At 39.7% G+C, this 15385-nt stretch overlaps 1 protein-coding gene across 1 annotated transcript; it reads left to right on the forward strand.

The window, feature by feature from the left end:
- The first annotated feature begins 1752 nt into the window (after positions 1-1752).
- On the forward strand, positions 1753-7463 carry LOC118439117 (zinc finger protein 546-like). Its single transcript, XM_035860156.1, has 8 exons — positions 1753-1831; positions 1914-2222; positions 2295-2343; positions 2801-3444; positions 3907-4507; positions 5049-5674; positions 6264-6618; positions 7007-7463. The coding sequence occupies exons 2-8, from the start codon at positions 2012-2014 to the stop codon at positions 7395-7397; spliced, it is 2877 nt and encodes a 958-aa protein (XP_035716049.1). The 5' UTR covers positions 1753-1831; positions 1914-2011; the 3' UTR covers positions 7398-7463.
- Positions 7464-15385: the final 7922 nt, after the last annotated feature.

A 15385-nucleotide genomic window follows, 5' to 3' on the forward strand; every position in this document is an offset into this window, starting at 1 on the left:
TTTGGTTCGGATTTCGACGCTGTGCATCAGTCTTGTTGTCATTTTGAAATGAAACTTCCAGAAATTATTTTTATTTTAAGCAACAACATGTGTTCTTTCTCAGAATAATTTTCTCGGTACAGGGTTCAACTCAGAATTGGGTAACCTCGCACGAATTCTTTGCTGTATCAACACTTATGCACGATGCAATTTACGTTTTTCGAGACTCAAATGTTCATAGAAAGTTCAGTTTCCATTCAATTAACTCAACATTTTGCACATATGTACTCATAGCCGCTGTGAATAAATGGTGCACAAATTAGATTAAAATAATAAGCTGTTCTGGAGAACCAACAATTTGAATTTTGTAGAAAACACTGTATCATCATATATGCATGATACTGTAGTTAACTCAGATTTGTGAAAATGTCAAAAATATCCAATATGTCAATGTCAATGTGTCACCAAATTTGACAAATACTTACATTGACACGTTTTAAATGTCAGTTATATTTGAAATTTATGACAATTATGATATGTCGACGTGTCAATTGGCACATTGACAGCCCGAATTTACTGGACGAGAAAAGCTGCCAAAGACCACACCCACACAGGGGGTGTGGTTATGAGATTGTAAGTATCAAATCAGAATCCATGCAGTTCGCTGAGAAAAATGATATGCTACATGCCTTATATGCGAATGATCTGAAAATCACGCCGAACAATACCCACAGGGGGTGTGGTTTCCAGATTCGAAGTGTTGCATCGTAATCTCCTCGGTCCGCTGAGAAAAATGATATGCTACATGAGCTATCTGCAAGGGATTGTAGAAGTCGCCGGGAACTACACCCACTGGGGGTGTGGTTTCCAAATTTGAAGTATTGCATCGTAATCTGTTCAGTTGGCTGAGAAAAATGATATGCTACATGACCTATCTGCAAAGGATTGGAAAAGTCGCCGGGAACCACACCCACTGGGGGTGTGGTTTCCAAATTTGAAGTATTGCATCGTAATCACCTCGGCACGCTGAGAAAAATGATATGTCGCATGCCAGGTATTGATCAAGTTGATACAAAAGCGCTGATAGCCACACCCCCTGCCCCCATGGTCATACAACATAAGGTCATTGTGTTGAGGTGGATAACACGGTCAAAATTACGTTAAATAGGGATGGTTAATTTGTGAAACCATGGTGGAAACGGATTTTACTCATTTGTTTCCACTTTCGACCACACCCACCACGGCCCATATTAGAGGGGTGTGACCTACTGAGCTCTCCTTTGACGACCCTACAATTCGCCGTGATTTCGCCAAAAATTGGTAACCGAGCCATTATACATCCATTTTAAACTGAAATAACTAGTTGGAAAAATGTATCTCGCTTGTTGACCTTATGACCTCAATATCCGGGGGGTGTGGTCGAATTTAAAAAATCTGGGAATATATATTTCGCCCAACGGTCCAAGGCTTCAAAAACATTTGGAATTTTGAAAATCCATCAACAACATAAGTCACAAGAAATTTTCAAAATCTTGCATGTTTTTATTTATGGCCAAGTTCTATTGACCTTTGACCTCGGTTGGAGGTCAAACCAGTGAAAATCTGGGGTCGGAGGTATGGAGACTTTTGTTCAGCACATCGAAGTCTACAACATATCAAAAATTCAGAAAATTCGACGGCAGGCAGTTTTCCCATAAGAAGGGTGCCTCCTCCTTTTCTCGCTTTCCTCGTTTCTCTTCACCCCGACCCAACTCAAACTCGCGTGACGGGAGGGATTTTCTCGCTCTCATCTGGAGGAGAAAAAAATAACAAATAAATTGATTTGTCAACCTAAATATTTAATCAAAATCAGGTGAGATTTATTTCTCCTCGTGAAATTAATATATTGCCTCAGATTGCACGTTATCCTATTTTTTGTTTGCATAAAATTCCAGCGTATAGGATAAGGTTTACGTTCATTAATTTAATTGTTTCAACTTAAAACATTTCGTCGAAACCCCACCGTCGCTTGACCCCAAAGGAGAAAGAGGTCATGCTCGAAAAACGAAGAAACACCATCCCCGAAATCCTCGGCCCCCTCGTCGACACGCCGGACGGCCGGAAAATGTACGAAAACTATGAGATCGCCTTAGAAGACGGGATTTACACCTGCCTCACCTGCGGCTTTGTGACGGGGGCGCATTACAAGGAAAACTGGAGACGACTCCAGGTCATCAAGGTGCACGTCAAGGCCAAACATTTAAGTGAGTTGAGAATTTTTTACCATTTTTCTCCCAATTTTATCAATTTAAATTAAAAATCCCTCAAATTTTCAGACGCTTATCGGTGTCATTTGTGCGAGAAGAATTTCACCACTCATAAATGGTAAGTTTACACTATCAAAAATTAACTCTTTGATTCGTTAGGAAAAAAATTGTCATTTTATCCAAGAAATTGTTTAACTCGGAAGGAAGACAAAAGTCGTCCTCAAAAATTTGGGTTATGTTGCCGGAGGAAGAGAGTTCTATATAGAAGGTCACTGATTCTCACCATTTTATCTCCGCAGCACAAAATCTGCATTCTTTTTTTAGGGATTTCTCCTACGTATACCAGCCAAAGTTTAATTTTAACCTTTTCTTCCCGAAAATTTGGACATTTCATACTGTATTAAATTCTAGATCTTTCAGTTTTTTCGAGTTTTTTAAAACAACTGAATTTCTTCTCCCGCCTCATGACCCCAAAATACTTGTACTTTTCTCGTAGTTAATCAATCATACTCTGTAAAGGGTCAAACAATTAACTGGCCAAATTAATTTTACTAAAATTTTGCCCCTTCTCCCAGCCATCAGCACCACCTCCAGCGAATGCATCCCCCCGAAATCACCCTCCTCCGTCTGTGCGACCTCTGCGGAAAATCCGTCTCCAATCTGCCCGCGCACCTCTGGCACCACAAGTCCCCCGCCGAACAACGCGAGGTCATCCAGTCCGGCAAAGGCTTCGCAATCCTCACGTGCGACAAGTGCGGCAAGGAATTCAAGGGCTTCGACAAACTCGCCGCGCACCAAACGATCGGCTACCGGTGCAAACGGAGCGACCTCCCGCGCCCCCTCGATTCCGGGTCAAACCGGACGTTGCCATGTCCCACGTGTCGCAAACCCGTCTTCCTTTCCAACATCACCCAGCACGAGTGGACCCACAAGAGCGCGGAGGAAAAGGAGGAGAGCGTGCGCCTCGGGACCGCGCCCATGGTTCCGTGTCGCATTTGCGGCAAATTCGTGCCTCACACGGGTTTCAAGAAGCATCTAGAAACGCATAAACAGCCGGAGGAGAGGACCTCCTTCCGGTGCGAGTGGGACGGGTGCAGTCGCCAGTTTTCGGGGGAGGAGTTCCTCATCCGCCATACGAAAATTGACCACGAGGGGGTTGCTATTTCCATCGGGAGGAAAGACCGGAAAGTGGGAGAGGCCGGTTCTTTCCAGTGCCCGTGTGAGATTTTGATAGCACATTTCTAATTGTTTAAATATAGCTGCCCATTTTCAGCCTTCGGCTTTCGAAAAAAATTGCAGTGCTTCCGTTTCTGACAAAAAATTCTGGAGACCAATTCCTAAAAACTTTTCAGCTTCCAGGACTTTCTACCATTTTTCTTTGCTTCTACAGTTTGGTCATTTGAGTTAGAGACTCTTTTCGCATTTTGCAATTTTTCCCAGGATAGCAACTAATTAAAACTAAAAATCGCTAACAAATGTATTTAAAATTGGCATATAATTTGTGAATAGCTTTTTTAGGTTTTTACATATTTTTCTTAGTTACCAGAAAATTTTAAAATTGACCAAAATAGTCTCTTATTCAGGTGGCCAAACTGTAGTTTTTGCTTCATGTTACGCTTAAACCATGATCTTTGTACCAGCTTATTTACAAATATTTGTTATCTCCTTTGCTATCTTCCAGACCCGTCCTGCTCCTCCCGCTTTTTCACGACGCACCCCAACCTGCAAGATCACATCCGTCGCCTTCACAAATTCAAAATCCGCGCCGAGCGCCCCATCAAGTGCGACATTTGCCAGGCGCGCTTCCTCATCAACAACGACCTCACAAAACACCTCAAGAACCACCGGCCCCGCGCGGACTTCATCCTCACGTGCCCCCACTGCCCCATGCTCTTCGCCTGCCCCCACATCCTGCGCAGACACCTCACCGCGGAACATGGCGTCCCCCGGGTCACCACGGCCGAGCGGTGTCGCAGGTACAACGAGCGAAGGAAAACCCAAGCGCCACCTGGCGCGCAACCCTTCACGTGCGACATCTGCCACGTGAGCTACCCGATCAAAACTGGCCTCACCCACCATTTGAAGAATCACCGGCCACGTGACGACTACACGCTCACGTGTTCCCATTGCCCCGCCCTGTTCGCCACGTCGAAAGGGTTGAGGTGCCATTTGACCAAGGAACACGCGGTGCCCAAGGAGAGCAACTCAACGAGACAGAAAATATACCACGCGCTAAGAAAACAAGCGCGGGGGGAGAAGGCTGTCGTTAAGGGCGACAAAGTGTAAGTATTAATAGTCCATACTAAAATAATGGGTTCTTTTGAGTATATTCATGCATTACGACTTCATCCCGGCGCAAACCCTTTTTCGTTGTCCGTTATGTAGGAGAAACCCCACCTTTTAAAAAGGTATAAAGGTATTTTTACTGATCTGACTGGTAACCAATTTTCAGACGCTTTTCGGTGTGAACCCTGCGAAAAGAACTACACTTCCAAATACATGTATGCATCTTCACAAATTTACTCATATTCTCATCAATTTTCTCAGAATGGAACCTTTTTTTATTGCTATACCATACCGATATTTTCTAACGAGTTATGTCAAAAAATCTAGCCAACCCTACGAACCACGTGCCAATTAGAGTGAATTATTTGTGCTAGTAGTCACCTCATTTACAGGTTTTGACACATTCCCCAGACCCATAAGTTTATTCGACGGGAAGAAAAGTTTCCTGTGTTCCCTAATTCTTGGCTTCATTTTTCCCGAAAAAAAGGTTCCATTCTGAGAGAAATATCCCTAATAAAATTAAATCTTCCCTCACAGCTTACAAAAACACATCACAAAGATGCACTCCCTCGGTCGACTTACCACCCACATTTGTGACCTCTGCGGAAAAACCGTGTCCAACATCTCCGCGCATTTATGGGGGCACAAAACTCCCGAAGAAAAAGAGGCCGCCATCCAATCCGGGAAAGGATTCTTGTCATGCGACAAATGTGGCAAAGAGTTTTCCGGGCAGGACCGACTCGCCGCGCACCTCACCCAAGGCAACCGATGCAAAGGGAACAAAGACTACGCAGAATCGGACACTTCAAACCCGTCATACCGAAAAATCCCGTATCGCATCTGTGCCCGGCCGGTCACCGTTTATGGTCACGCGCAGCACGAATGGACGCACAAGAACGAGGCCGAAAAGGAGGAAAGTATTCGACTCGGGACGTCCCCAAAGGTTCGCTGTGAGATTTGCAAGATCCACGTGTTCCACAACGCGTACAAGGCACACTTCGAAACGCACAAGAAGCCCGAGGAAATGGCCCAGTTCCGGTGCGAGTGGGCCGGGTGTGGGCGCAAGTTTGGGAGAAAATATTATCTAAACCTGCACGTGAAAACGATGCATCCGCCCTCGGATGAATCTGGCGAAAGCTCGAGCGCCGGACTCCGATGTCCTGGTGAGATTATGCAAATTTATGTGCAAAATATTGGACAAATTATATAATTTGAGAAATATGTATATTTTCGGTTGAATTATAAATCGGGTTATATTTCCGGTCAACTTCCCCAAAATATTATACACGAATTGGGTCATTCCCACCCATGTATGAAACTTCTGTGAGGTTGCAGAGTTAAGTCGATTATCCGACTTTCGGATAAAGTATTAAACCGGTTCGGATTGAGGATGAATATTTTGTCAACCGAAAAATTAAAAGTCGGTTCGGAAGGATTAGAAAAATATCCAACCGACTCATCTCTATTTGACATCCCCGGATTTATAATTGGGCCGGCGATAACTTGTTAGAAATCTGGTAAATATAGTCACGCATGCAGGTTTCGTTTACTCTTATCAAAATTATGACAGTTACACGATAAACTTATTCGGTCCTGTAAAATTTGATATCGCTATGGTGACACTTAAATATCCAGATATTACTAAATCGTATTACTTGTCAATGCCGTTTGGGTAGAGCTTGTACAATTTTGTTACTGGATTTTTAAGTGTACGCAGATCTTCTAAAATTTCTAATTAATCTATTTTTTCAGAACCGTCCTGTTCTTCTCTCCGTTTTACGTCACAACCTAACCTCAAGTCGCACATTGCTCGCCGTCACGAGAACAAGGTCCGCGCCGAGCGGCCACTCAAGTGCGACATTTGTCGCACCGGCTTCGTCGTCCGAATTGACATGACCCGGCATAAAAGGAACCACCTGCCCCCCGAGGAGTACACCCTCCCCTGCCCCCACTGCCCCATCCTGTTCGCCAAGCCAAATCTGCTCAGGAGACATTTAACTATGGACCATTCAGCCCCCAAGGAAAACCGCTGGGCATCGAGCGAACAAAGCCATATAGGGCGAAAGAAAAATCAAGGCGTGCAAAAGCGTCTTGCAAATGGAGAAAGGTTGGTGGGGGAACGTTCATATATTACTTCATCAAAAAATATATTACGCTGATTTTGACAACACTCACGCAGCGCAGCCCTTCCTGAAGGGGCCGTACATAAATTACATAACGCAAGAGGGTGGATCTGCGGCTCGAATGATATCCTGCCTATGTCACACATGTTAAAGGGGCGTCTAGAGAAAATCGCGATTTTTGCGTTACCTAATTTATGGACGGCCCCTAACCCACTCTGAGGAAACTTTGCGTGAGTTTGGCGACGTAAAATCACTCACCCCCCACCTTTCTTTGATGACGTAATTTATAAACGTTTTCTACTCAAAGGTGAAGGTAGTTTTGGTATAAAATTTCTTTTCGATGGTTCTAACTGTAAATCTCGCTTATTCCAGCCGTCCTGCACAATCCAGGCCATCATCTTCACGAGTGACGCGATCCCGTACAAAAATTGAGCATATTCCAGACGACGAAGTGGAAATAAAGCAGGAAGATTGTACCATTCGAGATGTCCTTTCTTCCGAGGAGGACGACGACGACGTGGAGGAGGCCAACAATTATGGGACAAAGGATGAGATCAAGTCTGAAGATGAAGATTGTGACCTCAATAATCGTGCCAATTTTTCGCCATTTAGCGATGTAAAATCTGAGCATGAGAGCGACAGCGATATGGACGCGGAAGGTGAACACATCGGTTTTAAAATGTTGGCTTTTGACGGTAATAATTCCTATTCTTCGGATGAAGACGACGCTGGAGAGGATCCCCTCAAATTAGAATGTGAATAGTATCAATATTTATGTCTTGGCCAAGTTTATAATGCTTAATTTAATAAAATGTGATCACCATCTCAATACTTCCGAAGGACTTTTTTTTCATAAAATACATAAGTGGTTCAAACTTATGTATTTTATCCAAATTTCCCTTCCATAACATTATTTACCAGTAAATAAATTATCCTATTCATAAAACGCTAATGCATACATATTTACATAATCCATTTATTCATACCTGTTCTAATTGACTTTTCGTTTCATGAAACCTAAAAAATAATATGAACCAAGATTTGCAAATGAATTTAGGCTCTGAACTCGATCAGAGTCGTTCGTTCTACATTTTTGTCATCTTATTTTTTTCAATTAGTAGACCCATGCATCTAATTAGTTATGCTGCAGATTTTTATATTTAGTTGTACGGATTTTAAAATATAAAAACGTTATTGCTTGCTTCTCATTTAATTTATTATTGACAAATTTAGTCTTGCATGACACACCAATTTGTAATATGACATATTTCAATTCGCACCTCGTCCTTGTTACTCTTGGCCTCAAATATTATTCTTCTTCGCCCACTCAACCACAATTTCGGCGCTCTTATCTGCCGGAAACACGGGATAAAACACCTTCAAAACTGCTCCATCCTTAATCACCAGAGTGACCCGTTTGACCAGCACTCCACACTCGGGAGCTTCGAAAGTTGGCAGATTTAACGCCTCAATAAATTCCCTCTTCTCATCGCTCAACAAGTTGAATGGTAGATGGAGCCGTTGCCAGGCTTCACACTAAAAACAAACCGCTTCGTCTAAAGTAAAAAACGACTTTTCGTGAAGTAAAAAGTGCCCTTCACCCATATCAAGTAAATTCGAGCTTTACTTCATAAAAGCAACCAGTTTTGCTTTGACTGAAGTAATTAAGCAAGCTATGGATGAAGCAAAGCTATCGCTCCAGATGAAGTGAGCGCAAGCTTGATTCCATACGACAAAATATATCTTGGAATAGACTGTTTCTTTCGCGAGGATGCTTTTTGGACGTGGGAAAACAACTTTTGAACACTCATCCATGCCCACTCTCGTTCTGTTTTTCTCTCCTCTTGTTTACTCAAGTCGAATAATTATACTGGAGAATTAATTATAAATTATAACAAATGTTCCAAATAATTAATAAACTTCAACCTTCCTTCTTTAATTTATTATTTTGAACTGGTTCTTATTCTCTTCTGTAGTGATTGGGGAGTGAATTTTGTAAATTATTTTTGGTAAAATTGCATTATTACGGCCTAGCTCGGATTTATTTCAGTGGACTAGCTCGGATTTGGCTGATAATTTTTGTGTAAATACCTATTATGGTCCCCTGAGCAAGAAAATACTTTTTTTTTGCGGCGGTCTCGAAAATTAAAATTTCTAGAAAGCTTCGAAATTTTGTATAAAAATTATTTTTTGCCTCAGATTTTCCTGAAAATGATTTTATAGACTAATTAAACTATGCTGAACAAGAATATGAAGGATTTTTTGAAAAACATTCAATAGTAAAAAAGTTATAAATTATTGAAATTTTGTATACAAATTTTTCTTGGATGTTCCAGAGAATTTCAAGACTTTGTCTCAGTTTCCCACACGATAGGAATATTTTGTGGTAAAATCAGATTTTCGGGGTAAGATGAGATTTCTAGTTTCCAGCACTCCTAGCTAGCTCTCCTAGGTACCACTACTAGCTAGCTCTCCCAGATAGCTCTCCTAGGTAGCACTACTAGCTAGCTCTCCTAGGTAGCACTACTAGCTAGCTCTCCTAGGTAGCACTACTAGCTAGCTCTCCTAGGTAGCACTACTAGCTAGCTCTCCTAGGTAGCACTACTAGCTAGCTCTCCTTTTTCAAAAGCCATTTTCATGAAAATCTAAGAGAAAAATTATTTTTATACAAAATTTCAAAAATTTTTAGAAATTCTATTTTTTGAAACCGCCGCGAAAAAAGGTATTTTTATGCACATGGGACCTTAGGGTATTCACACAAAAAATTTCAGTCAAATCCGAGCTAGGCCGCTATACTGCAATTTTATCATAATTTCTATACCAAATTTCAAAAATTGACAACGTTTTTGTTTTTCGAGACCGCCGTGAAAAAATTGAAAACTTATTTCCGCTATTTTGATTAAATTATAACCCATAAAATGAATGATTTTCGTTCAGATCATTTGTTGTATTGTAATATGATGCACACTTTTCTGCGTGGACGTGCTCTGGTGCTAAGTGTGGAAAGGCCCGTGCACCGCACCAAGTTGAGGCAAGTTGAGCTATCTATCTAACAGAGCTACATTTCTTATCGTGTGGCTTGATTCAGGGTATGAGCTTACTTTAGATTGAGCTTTATGATATGCTTCAGGCCAAGTGCATTTTGCCTTTTATAAAGGATCAGTATGCTTTAAATGAAGTTCACAAATCAAGTACGTATTGTTATTTATGATTGACGAGTAATTTATTAATTGATTACACTTAATCACCAATAATAATTGATACAATGATTATGAAGTATTTGAATATCTAAAATTATAATATTGCAGTATTAAACTCATTTAAACTCGGACCATTGACATTACTAATAACGTTGAATTAAAAAAAATGAAATATAAAATCTAAATTTTTGGTAGAATCTGACCAATTAAAGACTGCACAACTGGCGGAACCTGACCTCGGGAAAATGGTTTACCCCCTACACCATAAACAATAAACATCCATAAATCTAACGATTCCAAAGGTAATGGTATGTGAAGAACAGTAAAAAGCTTGAAACATGTGTCTAAAGCCTTCACTCTAAATAAAATCATTACCAAATCATTACCAAAATGCACACGTATATGACTCTGCAGAAACGGTAATAATAACCACCAGCTGGTAAAGAAATTGATTTAACCCGAAGTGGTAATAAAGACCACTTTTTCGGATAAAATTAATACCATGATGTATGACAGATGTACTACAATATGTAGTAAAATGTCTACCGCCTGGTACTAAACCACCCCATTTTGTACACGGTGTGCTATTCATACCGGTATTAATGCTTGTCTTACGTATACCCCATTATTACCAAATGTAGTGCAGATTTCCACCGAAAAGAATAGATTTTTGTTTTCTTTACAATAATCTTTCATTAAATTATATTTATTAAGTAGCTTCAGCTACTTTATGTGAAGACTTTGTCTGTCTGTCTGTCTGTCTGTCCGTCTGTCTGTCAGCAGGATATCAGGAGAACGGATCGAGATAATCGAAATCGGTTTTCGCCATCATACATAGGACCCCAGGGGGAGGATCCCATCAACTTTTGGGGGCAACCGGACCACACCCCCTTTGGCGACAGGGGGTGTGGTCGGGGCAAAATGAGATTTTTAGTGCAATTTAATCTATAGGTGAAATAGAGTAAAATTATGTGTTCCGGAGTTGTGCCACACCCCCTCGGCGCCAGGGGGTGTGGTTGGGGCAAAATGAGATTTTTAGTGCAATTTAATCTATGGGTAAAATTAGGTGAAATTGAGTGAAATTAAATGAAATTAAGTGAAATTAAGTGAAATTAAGTGCTTCCCCGATTGTGCCACACCCCCTCGGCCCCAGGGGGTGTGGTTGGGGCAAAATGAGATTTTTAGTGCAATTTAATCTATAGGTGAAATAGAGTAAAATTATGTGTTCCGGAGTTGTGCCACACCCCCTCGGCGCCAGGGGGTGTGGTTGGGGCAAAATGAGATTTTTAGTGCAATTTAATCTATGGGTAAAATTAGGTGAAATTGAGTGAAATTAAATGAAATTAAGTGAAATTAAGTGAAATTAAGTGCTTCCCCGATTGTGCCACACCCCCTCGGCCCCAGGGGGTGTGGTTGGGGCAAAATGAGATTTTTAGTGCAATTTATTCTATGGGTAAAATTAAGTGAAATTAAGTGAAATTAAATGAAATTAAGTGAAATTAAGTGAAATTGAGTGTTTCCCCGATTTTGCCGCACCCCTTCGGCGCCAGCGGTTGTGGTTGGGGCAAAATGAGATTTTTAGTGCAATTTAATCTATAGATGAAATAGAGTGAAATTAAGTGTTCCCGAGTTGTTCCACACCCCCTCGTCGCCAGGGGGTGTGGTCGGGGCAAAATGAGATTTTTACAAAAAATTAATCTATAGGTGAAATAGAGTGAAATTAAGTGTTCCCGAGTTTTGGTGGGACCGTTTGGGGTGAAGTACGTCTGAAGCTACTTCCGTATGCGCGTTTGCGACGGTTTATTGTAAAATAATTTTGACATATAATACATAATTACAAAACTTAAGAATAATGTAAACTATTGATTTATATACATACATACATACATATTTACATGAAATTTAAATCGAACTAAATATTTTATAGCTTTTGCCGTACACTTATATAATTAACAACTGTTTTACAATTTTGCATTGTTTCAAAGTAATCATGTATATATAAATCTTTCACTTTAGCAATACCAAACATAGAATCCGAGTATTTAACTTTAAACTAAAAATAAAGTCGATCTACGCCTCCTGATCGTCTTGCAGAAAAATACCTGCTCCGATTTCCAACTTGAATTTTTGTTTCACTGAAAAAATAAATGCATAAGATTATTATTTACTCGTTCGATGATCACCATCTTGATAAGGCACCTACATATGATAATTTGATACTCACCTGTTTCCAACAATTATATATAATTTCCAGAAGTTTTTCAATTTTTATCCCACGGGCAGAATTGGTTCGCCGTGTTGACTTGAGTTGAGCTGAGCGGAAACTGAAACTGAGAAATGCGCACTGTTTAGCGTCTCACATTTCACACCAAATGTATTAAAATTCTTACTTCCATGGTAATAAACTACACCAAAATGTAGATCTCATCAGCACCACAACGGAAACAATTTGTACTACACTTTATTAAAATTATGGTAAAGAGTGTTATCTAAATTTGTAGGATATAATTACCGGCTCGTAGGAATTTATTACCAAAATTTTAAACATAACTTAAAACATTGCGGTGGAAGGCTAGTTACCCGTTTGGTATTGATACGGTAATAATCCCGTATAATTTTTGTAGGACGCGTTATTACCAAGAGCTCGGTAAAGACGCTTATTAGGAATTCTTTATCAAGTTGCTAAGAGTGTTTATAAATTTTTCGCCACATGGAATGGCGATTTTCTGCAGAATTACAAAGAACGCTTCGAATTCTAAGTTAATCATAGACCCCAGAGCTAAGATAAACGGCGACATTTTCTTATTCAAATTGATGACCTCCGCTACATTTGTTGATTTCTGCAAAAGAAAATCGTCATAAAAAACATACCAAATTAATTTAAGCAAACTAATTTCATAATTTTACCGGCTTGAATAAAATAAGACTCCTTAGGGCATCCAAATCTGAAGCCTTGACGGTAGCTTGTGGTTTTCGTTTTTTCTTTGTGTCCTTCCTTGGCTTTTTTGAAGATGTTGGTTGGCTCGATTCGTCATCTATTTCATCGTCATCCTCCTGTGCTAATCTTCGTCCAGTGGATGGCATTATGAAAGGAAGGAGGCGATACCCAACTATTTGATAGTCATCTAAATCAAAATGAAAGCTATCTATCGTTGTGTTCTAGGTCAAAACCATATTTCCTAAGTAGAATTACCGTTACTAAAATCATAACGACTTTTACAAATGTCGAGAACCTTGCTTAACTTTACGTCACTTTTCTCCGCATATTCCACTAACAATTTGGCAACCTTTGGCAGGCCCCGATCTAGCCCAAAATCTTACCTGGGCAAAGAAATTAGGCGCCCCTAGCCGCTCGCGCCTTCGGCGCGTGACTTTTTTCTCAATCAAATATTTGAGCAAAATATTCTTACCCTGGCCTTATTAGAATGGACATGTACAATGGGATAGCAAACTTTTTGCGCTCCTACAGCTTAAATGTGTAATAGCTTAAAATATTGAGCAGTTCAATCTTTGTATGCCATAGATTTAACTTAAAAGCTTAATTATCAAATACCACTCATACATTTTTGGCCACCCCGGTTTATTTTTAGTTAAAACCCTAACCCATCCTTTACAGTTTGATACCTTGTATACTTCCCTACGTTTTTTTATGGCCAGGTTGGGAGTTTTTGACTTAATTGAATTTTGAAAAGTTAAACACTGCCGGTATGGAAGGTTAAAATCGCTAACGTTCGCCTTATGTACCCACCCGAAAGCTAACATTTGTCACTAAAATCACTTTAAATTCTTTCGCCACTCATGCTTCGCTTATAATTGTGTTGCTGTTAACTATTTCGATATTAGATCTAAATTCAAAAAATTCGAGAACAATATAAGCCAGAAGTTAAAGCGCTTCAAAATTGTTAGTCTCCATTTTTGAAACTTTAAAAGTTCAGACAATTTATCGGTGTGACGGTGATTTAAATAGCGTTTAAATATGTGAAATTATTTTTCATATTTATTCGTGATTATTGTTAAAATTGGGACAAACTCCTATGCAGTAATTGGAAATATGCATTCAAAAAAACTGAAAATGCAGGTCATTTACGTGTAAACCCCAGATCTCTATAGGACCAATTTTATTTAGTTCACCACAAAAAATCAAAGCGTTCCCGTATTTTTTGCATTTTTCATAATGCGGTAGTTTGAGCGCGAAGTTGTTTTCCAGCCAAAACCTTGGTTTTTTTAAATTAAAAAATCCACATGCAATTTTGTTTGAAAATTTGAACGAGTTTTTAATTTTAATGAATTTCAAATACTGGAAAAGTATTCTGAACTTCAAATTTGAAGACAACTGATTTTTTTATAAGCCAGGTAAATTAGTTTGGTGAAACATGTCTTCGAATTTTTGGATTCGCGCTGAAATTCGAAAATTTTAAAAACCGAGGTTTCGCTTGGAAAACAGTTTACAAATCGCGCCAAGCGTTGAAAGTAGCGCATTATGAAAAATTCAAACGTACGGAGATGCTTAATTTTTCTGGTGATCAATATCAAATTGGTCGCATGGAGATTTCAGTTTTACTTGTAAATGCATAGTGAGTCCTCTTTGACATTTGTCAATAATCGGAATGATGTACATACAACCACGATTTTTTTGGGGTACCAACATGCAAACTCTCCAGATGATATGACCAATGCGAGATAGAACAGTTTTTATATCATACAATTTATTTTCCTCCCCAGCGTAAACTCTAAATGTATCACCAGGCATATTATTTTAAATTTAAGTTTTAGAGAATGTACATGTTGTGCAAAATAGAGGTTAGGAATTGGGGAAATTTGTTCACTCATTTATTTAACCGTTGGATATTTTTACACAACCATCTTGGGTGAAAAATTTAGGGGATTTTACGCAGAAATTGGCTGGATTATATGCAGAAAAATTTATGCCGGATCAATTTGTGTACAAAATATGCAGAACTATGCATAATTGTGCTAAACCTTTCTGCAGAATATACCTGTAAGAAGGTTTATGCAGAATTATTCATACTTTTTCTGCACAAACCATTCTTCCGGCCACTTGTGTAGAATTATGCCAAATTCGACATACATACGATTTTCACCCTGGATGAATAAATTTTACCCAATAATCGTGTCGTCCTCTATTTTACTAGACCTTAAGTAGGATTAGTTATCTCTATTTGTAGTGTGAGTGAAAATTTTGAAACTGCACGTTTCAAAAATTGCTGTGGTGCATCAACACATGTCGCAATGGGTTGTCCAAACTTCATAAAAGTAAAGCTCCAAGCAAAAGATTTTCAAAATTTACAACAGGAAAATTCCATTATACCTAGTGTAACCGGGGCGCCTGCCGGCGCCCCTCCAGGATTTCGCGCCCCGGGCGGCTGCCCGTGTTGCCCGCCCCTAAATCGGGGCCTGGTATCATAAAATATAAAATGTAATTTTTTGGACCGACCTTGGACTAATCCACAGTGCAACAACTATGAAAGATGAAATCGAAAAAAATTCAACTTTATGCTGAAAAATGTAAATCCCACATACACCCCTCCTC

This window comes from Folsomia candida, unplaced genomic scaffold (assembly GCF_002217175.1).
Source record: "Folsomia candida strain VU population unplaced genomic scaffold, ASM221717v1 Fcan01_Sc030, whole genome shotgun sequence".
NCBI classification, from domain to species: Eukaryota; Metazoa; Arthropoda; class Collembola; order Entomobryomorpha; family Isotomidae; genus Folsomia; species Folsomia candida.